Below are 8,264 nucleotides of genomic sequence, written 5' to 3' on the forward strand. Positions count from 1 at the left end.
TTCTATAAAAATTAGGACTAAAATTAGGATGCGTCATATGCAGAGTTGCACAGTTTTTCCATCATTTTTGGAGTCAAATATCTACTGCCCCCTATACATGGTATCGTCCTATACGCGGGTATTTACGGTATATTGAAATATTTTGGGACCTAAGTATATGCAACACAATATTTCTTTGTCTTTTTCCCGCTTGGGCAAATTTGTTCGGCCCACGAAATCAACAACATTTTATTTCAAACTTGAAATTTGGCTATTAGTGTACCGATTATATACGTTATTAATATATACACGTCACTAAACTCACCATGGCGAGTTATCCATATCTGTTATATCTGGTATCCGTTATAATAAACACGATTCGATAACGTAAATGCTGAAATTTCTGTTAAAAGTTTAAAGTTTACTAAAATACATACTAAAACTTCCTTCAAGTATATGTGTAGTAAATTGAATTCATTTAAGTTAAATTCAGCGTTTAGGTTACACGTCTGTCTTGAAGGTGAGAACTCTCCACGTAGTACATTGTAATTGTTATATAGCTCAAGGGAGCAATTTATCACTCACCGAGAATACAAGATCACAAGAGACCGTCAGCTTTGTCTCCAGTCACTATATATTAAAGGGGGTCATGTGTCTCCTAGACATCTAAGCGATATTAATTTAGCCTGTGGTTCTTTATCCCTAAACGTGTTACATTATGAATATATAACAGTAATGTTCTATTTTGCAAATCGTAACCACAAATGCACTAAGCCTAAGGTCATTGTAGGTACCTATAGTTACTAAGGTTAAAGTAGTATTTTGGTACTATTTTTAAGGATGATGATTTTTATCGGGAGGTGATTGCATCAGATAAAGATTATGGGTTTCTGTACCACTCTATGTACGTCTATAGCCTACAATGTTTATGCATACCAATTTTCCCATGCCAATACTGAAACAAACTGAAATCATATAATTGTATACCAAATAATTTTTAATTGTAGTCGTAGTAAAATAGACTATATTTAGCCATTACTCTCTAATGAGTTCACATTTACATTTAACCACCTTACATTTTTCTTTCTAATATATTTCAAAGAAACACTCCTCTCAAGTTATGAAATTTTGAACTTACTGTTGTTTGAAAACCTTTGCAGTTGTTTTATTTATTTTTAATTTAGTTGCCCTGCACAAAACCTTTTCCTCATGATATGAAGTTTGAAAGTTACAGTTGTTTGACAAAGTTTGAAAACCTTTACAGTTGCTTTTATTTGCTCTTTTAATTTATTTCAACTACACAAAACACTTTTCTCATGATATGTAGTTTGAAAGTTAAAATTGCAAATGTTGCTATATGTTAAATACAAATCAATTTTCTGTGCAAAGACCTTTTTATTACCTGAGCAAAGCCGGGTAGTACAGCTAGTTCTTTACTATAACAAGAGCTATGTCATTCTATCTATCTAAAGCCACAGTAGATTTTTGGGAAAAAACATTGCGTCATACGAGATTCGAACTCATGATTGTTGGCATGGTAGCTGACACTCTACCAACAGCATCAATGATTCAAATGATAGCGTAAACTGCAGGGGAGTCACACTCATTTTCACCAAGGGCCACATCAGCGTAATGGCTGTCCTCAAAGGGCGAGATGTAACTTATAATTGTGACTAAATTTAATCGAATAATGTAAAATAACCTTAACTAGTCCTTGATATTAAATATCTCTGACTTTATTACTTAAAGTTGCAAACAGAACAGCTGCACAGCAAAACATGCAGAACGCTTGTTTTCATGAAACAAAATTCGAAAAATTACACAATACCCATTAACATGGGCATATTTTCAGTAAAATCAAAAACTATGAGCTGCTAGGAACATGAATTTATTTTCATACACACATTAAACCTGCAAACACTAAATAATTGCAACAGCAGCAACACAAAATCAATATGTAAGCAACAAAAACAAAATATTATTTGCCGAAACAAAGTTAGACTTGCACCAAAAAAATTGCAAAATATACAGTGTTTGACTAAAATTACTTATTTATTACATACAATACAAAGTTATGAGTATTATTTATACATTTGCAGTTAGTCATGAACATGAAAATCACGAAACTCTAATTTCGAATTTTTCTTGGCGAGTATTAGTATTATTAAAATTAATAGTTAGTAAAAACTTTGAAACATCAAAAATAATGTTTCGATTTGATTTATGCAGTCGTTCACTGTCTTACCCCTTCTGAATCTGCATATTTACTTCTAGAGTTGAACAAAATTGATCGCAAATGATAAATTTTAAAGCGACCGCGATGATTCTCGGTTTAGCTAGATGTCGAAATGGGTGTAGTATTTTAGTTATAAGTTATAGCTTTTGTCAGAGAATCATTGGGGCATATTTGTATTGTGTTTGTTTGATTAGCCAGAAAATTTTATTTCTGACTACCTAATCAAAATTATTCTTATGTAATTTAAAAATAACGATACAAGGAATAGATAGATTTCAGAGGCAAGATAACTCACATTGGGTGCCTAGCAACGTTATAAATACGGCAGTTAACTCTGTCGCGTGTGAATGAGTAATTACGCTCTCGCGGGCCACGTAAAATGACATGACGGGCCACATGTGGCCCACGGGCCACGTGTTTGACACCTGTGGCATAAAGGAATAACTGTCCAGATAGTTATTCTGGATGATGATCTCTCCTGGTAGACTAGACTGCCAGGGTACTAGTTTTACATAAATGTTTCACATAGTTTGGACATCAAAACAAGCCTTACCCTACAAGATGGAATTATTCGTGGAGTTAAATTTCGCCAGAATTGTCTTTTCATGCATATTCACGGGCTAAATTATTTGCGGTTATTCGCGAATAAATTAATCCGTGAAAGCAGCTAGCAATAGAGTAAAACATTCACGTGCGTGTACCACATATTTAGGTTTCTATTTAATTAGGAAATTGATATCGATCATGCTGCTATAAACTTTTGACTGAATTCAAAGGTGTTCATGAATATTCATCGATTTGGAGGCTATTGGTGAACCAACAACTTGGGATAAGTTATGAGTTTTTTTCAACGTAAAGAACTGCAGGAGATTTTTTCAATGATGATGCTGCGCCAAATTCTGAATAAGTTGTGACAACCTTGAATATATTTGTAAAGAAGTGTGATGCATTGGCAATGGGCTTAACTCAAAGCCCTGGCGATGATTTTAAAAGAGTTTGAAACTCAGCTTCATGTACTAACTCTGCCTAGCAGTTAGTTTTAAATTTGAGGTAGTAGTTATTCTCCCTTGCGTTAAAAAGTAAAACAAGTTATTCGCGGATTTTAATAATTCGCGGATTTGACAGTACGCAAATTCGTGAATTATTAAATCCATCGAATAATTTCATCTTGTAAGGTATGTAAAGGAATGTTACTAATGCCAGTTCTCATCAGATTCAGTGCCAACCTGCTAACAAGAAGATTAGCAGTGAAACCTTTAAGACAACTTCAATGAGCCCTTAAAAATGAACTTTCACAAAACTTTAGTAGATTTTTGTCATAAAGTGTTGGCATATTTTAACTAGAAATTCCCCTGTCATACAGCCCACGACCTGATAATGGAATAATAGAAAGAACAAAGGGTAGTGCTGGTTGTTGAAAAAGTAGTTGTCAGCAAGAATTGACAGAGACTACTATCTCAAACCTATGTTTTACAACAATAAAATAAATATTAATTAAAGCTGTAGGCCTAACCTACTGTAATGTATGTAATTTAACAACAGCATAAAGGAAATATGTTTATTATATTTCTGAAATGCAATATTAGAAGTAAAATGGCAAGCTGCTGTGTAATATACAGTTTGAAAGTTGGCTGTGTTGAATGTAGAATGGTTTTGATGGCGATCTTTAACAGAAAGCAAGTATGAGCGTTCACGCGTCTGGAAGTTTTCTGCAAACTGGAGCAAAATAAAAAAATGTTCTCGGCATAAAGGGGCATTGTAGTTCGGCTCTAGCTTGTACATAAGATGTAAATTTGAAATCATATGATTATTTAAATTAAAATCATTTAAAATTTAAGATCATAAGATGCACTGAATTTATTAACAGCATCAGGTCTAACTTGTTGACACGTATGACATAGTTGTATTTGAGCATTGTATGTACTAAAACGTTTCTCATTACATCCAGTACATGTGAGCTGTGATATGTTGTTGTCAAGTCTGCATAGAAAATTGTTACGCAGCTCTTGAAAATCAGGACAATCTAAAGATTGAAAATGAGGAATGTGATGGAGGGGGCAGCATTGGGAGGGGCAATATTGTTTTGTGCAATATTTGGTGCAATATTTTCATGGTCAACGATGTCCATAAAATCATGATCATCATCTGGAAACAAAGGGGCTGCCAAGTCAATGTCATTTACATCGCCTACAACATCTACTAAAGAATTCTCTGAATCAGATGAGTTGTTGTTATTATTTTGAGTAGCGTGTTGTTGAACATTAGCATTTGAAGTTGATGGTTGCTGTGAGGACCTTCTATTTCTCCTCCTCGGTAATAATTGGGAGACACGTGGACGGCCACTGCCACGATGCGGTGTTTTTTGGGAGGTTGTATGTCCATGGTAGTTGTCAAGTTGTTTTGAAATGAAATTCAAAATGTCAATTATGCAAAACAAAAAGTTGTATAAAAATCAGACCTAATCTACTACTATCTCAAACTTATGTTTTACAACAATAAAATAAATATTAATTTAAGCTGTGGACCTAACCTACTGTACGTAATTTAACTAACAACAGTAATAATGAAATATGTTTATTTTATCTCTGAAATGCACAGAAATGTAACAGAAAGCAAGCATTAGCATTCACGCGTCTGAAAGTTTTCTGCAAACTTGAGTGAAATAAAGAGATATTCTTGTCACAAAGGGGCATTGTAGTTCGGCCCTAGCTTGTAGATAAGATGTAAAGAAATCTGGTTAATGTTCTAGATAATTTAAAAACCTTCGGTAATTGGACAAAAAACGTAGGCTGAAAAACTGTGTACCACATTTTCGTACCTGTAAATCGGTCTACGCCTCAAACAGTCTACGTTTATTACAGAAACCTTCGGCAATTAGACAATGCTGTAGACTGGTGAAATGTGCACGTTTTTCTCGTGAAATTTGGACAACTTAATGGTTATAATATTTGTCGCCCGGCCTTATTGGCATTTCGTTGGCTGGTCTTAACTTTGATTAAAAAAGGCTTCTCAAGTTTCTATTTTGAATTTAGGCCGAATTAATCTGTCTATTTATGTCATCCGATCAGATGGGTAAGTTTTGTGATATTGCGGTAACCTTTCAAAGGCTTGGTAACATATTTAAATCGGTTTATATGTGTTTTGTATCATTATTATACTTAAACGACTCTACAGAAAATTGGTTAAATTTGTTGAAGGAATTTCGGTACAACGGGTTTGGTCACGCCGTTAATGGATAATTTTTCGAGAGTTGTGTGCACATATGCATTTATCATAAATCTCCCAACCAATCGCTTCGCTCGTGTTTGGTCGTGGGATCATTTGTGATTGTTTTTGACACTTGATATGATTTGACTGCCAGGATGTTTCAAAACTAAAATAGACAAAACCTGATCTCGATTAAAACGGTCAGAAACAAATATGTAACAAAGTGACATCACTAGTTGCTTTTGTTGCTATAGTTAATATCAGTTATTACATTCAAGTTACAGCATCACGTCTCTCATTCTGTTGGTCTCTTTGCAACTATAGATGTCATAATTACACCTTCATGTTTTAACCGTGATAAAGTTTTCTCACTTTTAATCTTGAAACATTTTGGAACTCAAATCACCTTAACATCAAAATCTATTGCAAATGATAAAAAATATCAATACTTTCTGATAAACTCTACCAAGACTTGTGTAAGCTTATCTTTACAGACAGTTATTACTGGCTTCTACGAGTTTGTTTCAGATCCTCAAACACTATCATGAGTGTCTTTATAGAATAGCGTGGTTAAATACATGCCTAGAATAGTTTTCATGTTTACATAAATATTCAAAAAGCTACTTAAACAAGTGACCATCTCTCTGCACATATCCTTTATTAGAACCATGTGTTCATAAGTTTAACAGACTTGTTTCCTTGTAGATTCAGTCCAGAAAACCGAGAGGGAAGACATCAGTATGCTTGGATACCCTTTGGTCTTGGTAACAGAAACTGTATTGGAATGAGACTGGCCTTGCTCAACATGAAGATAGCCATGGTAAAGATCCTGAGGAAATATGTGTTAGAGCCATGCGAAGGCACTCCCGTAAGTCTAACCTAACACCAAGATATGTCTAAATAAATTATACAGGTCTATCTAGTTGATGTCAATATATGACATGGCATTTGAAAAGCTAACTATTGGAGTTCCAAGTCTTCCAATGGCGCCAACTCAATAATAGTGTTACTTGGATATGAACTTGATGTCAGTTTAATGTTTACCTAAACCTTTTTCACCGCTCCCGGAGGATTGTCTAACAATGATTGACCCAATTCTAATTGGGCCAAAATTAATTCATCTAAAATCAACTCATTTAATGATGGTACTTTTGGTCCAACGAAGCAATTGGTCTAAAACCAACTGGTCGAAATATATAATTAAACTAATTACTCGTAAGAATAATTTATTCCAAAATGGAGTCTTCTGTGTGTGAAACTGTGCTATCCGATATAGAAAAGGAGATGCTTGCTGCAGATGGCTATTTGTTTTCATTGGGATATTTTGGAGCTTCTACGAATGCTGACTCACAATCTAAAGTTTCAACCTAGCAGTATAATTATAATATTTTTTATTATTTTAAATTTTTATTTGCCTGCAATACTGGTGTTTCCGAGTGCAATTCAGGTGCGAAGCAGTTTGCTTGTGCATATTTTATCACTCTGACTAGACATACGACAAACTAACAGACCAACAAACACTTAGACTTGTATAAATAGATTATTACTAGGCTTCCGAGACATGCCGTGTCCATGACTAGACACAGTAAGTACTATATTGAACTATGAACTAATTTCAAAGGCACAGTTTTACAAACTTAGGTAAACCCAGAATGTGATTTGCAGATGCAATTGCTCTCATCTGCAGAAGGAAAGAGATTTAGCTTTTTTTAAACACGCAAAACAATACTAAAGCAGTGAGAAAAGTAGCTTTTGTGTTCATTAAAAGCCGCTGTCCTGCTGACTGTGCTGTCCTGCTGACTGTGCACTGTAGTATATCAGTAGAAACTGTAAGATAATGCATGATTGTAGGAGGACAAGAATACGCAGTAGCCATTTTGCTTACCTATTTCAGCCTTCATCTGATTCAATCAGAAAAAGGAGTGTTTGAAAAGCATCTTTTTTGTATATCTCAACACAACCATGCACTCTATACTTGTGTGTACAGAGTGCTGCAAGGAATTCTATTCCTTTTTAGAGTAAACCCATGAAGTGGGCAAAGAATTTCCGACTAGACCCTGAAAAACGCATCATGATTTCTGCTAGGCGCCGAAAACAAGCAGCCGACTCTTAACAAGGAAATCATTAAGGTTATTTTTCAGAGAATTAAGACTATTTTCCAAAGACCTACAAAGGCATGTACTGTTTTTAGATTTAGGCTGTTAGGTATTTGTGTAAGATAGAGCGGTGGTCATATCTAACTAGGACTGTGCACTGAAAATTTATAAGGCTTGTTAACTATGCAAATGTAATAGTTATCGACAAAATGTTATTTTTATTATAATTTATTAAAACTCTCACTGTACTGAGGCATTGTGGTTTACAGCAGAGAACATTTCATCTATGAATTTATGTAGACCTTTTTGAGAGCTTCACCAAATACAACTATAATAGCTGATTATTGCATATGTATTACAATATATTGAATTTGATCTATGCAATGAGCTGACAACTCCAACATTGAAAGACATATATTGAGAGCTTGAGGCCTAATTAGTGCTTACACAAACTAGTTTCTTACCATTCACCTTTGTTAACAGGAGTCGTTCCTTTTGAGTTTCTAACACAGATAATAACTGACACGCAAATGGTACAGTGGCTATCTAGGTTAAAATATGCATAGGGCTTCCGCATTACATTAATTCACAACCTCACTAAAGCTTGCTCCCACAGCTCTTATTAGGAAGTTTAGCGATACTAATACTAGCTTGCTCAAATTAGCCATTGGCAATATGCCAAGCTGATGGCAAATGGCAGGCAACTACATTACCTGCTACTGTTTATAAGCTGTTTTTAATACTCC

The 8,264-nt window shown here is 34.6% G+C and overlaps 1 protein-coding gene across 1 annotated transcript in view; it reads left to right on the forward strand.

Annotated features, from left to right (window-relative positions):
- LOC137407026 (uncharacterized) overlaps positions 1 to 7,867 on the forward strand; it is a 41,142-nt gene extending 33,275 nt beyond the window's left edge. The window contains 2 exon segments of the mRNA XM_068093630.1: positions 6,128 to 6,290; positions 7,440 to 7,867. Of these exon segments, the coding sequence (XP_067949731.1) occupies positions 6,128 to 6,290; positions 7,440 to 7,535 (259 nt within the window). The 3' untranslated portion in view covers positions 7,536 to 7,867.
- Positions 7,868 to 8,264: the final 397 nt, after the last annotated feature.

This window comes from Watersipora subatra, chromosome 10 (assembly GCF_963576615.1).
Source record: "Watersipora subatra chromosome 10, tzWatSuba1.1, whole genome shotgun sequence".
In the NCBI taxonomy this organism is placed as follows: Eukaryota; Metazoa; Bryozoa; class Gymnolaemata; order Cheilostomatida; family Watersiporidae; genus Watersipora; species Watersipora subatra.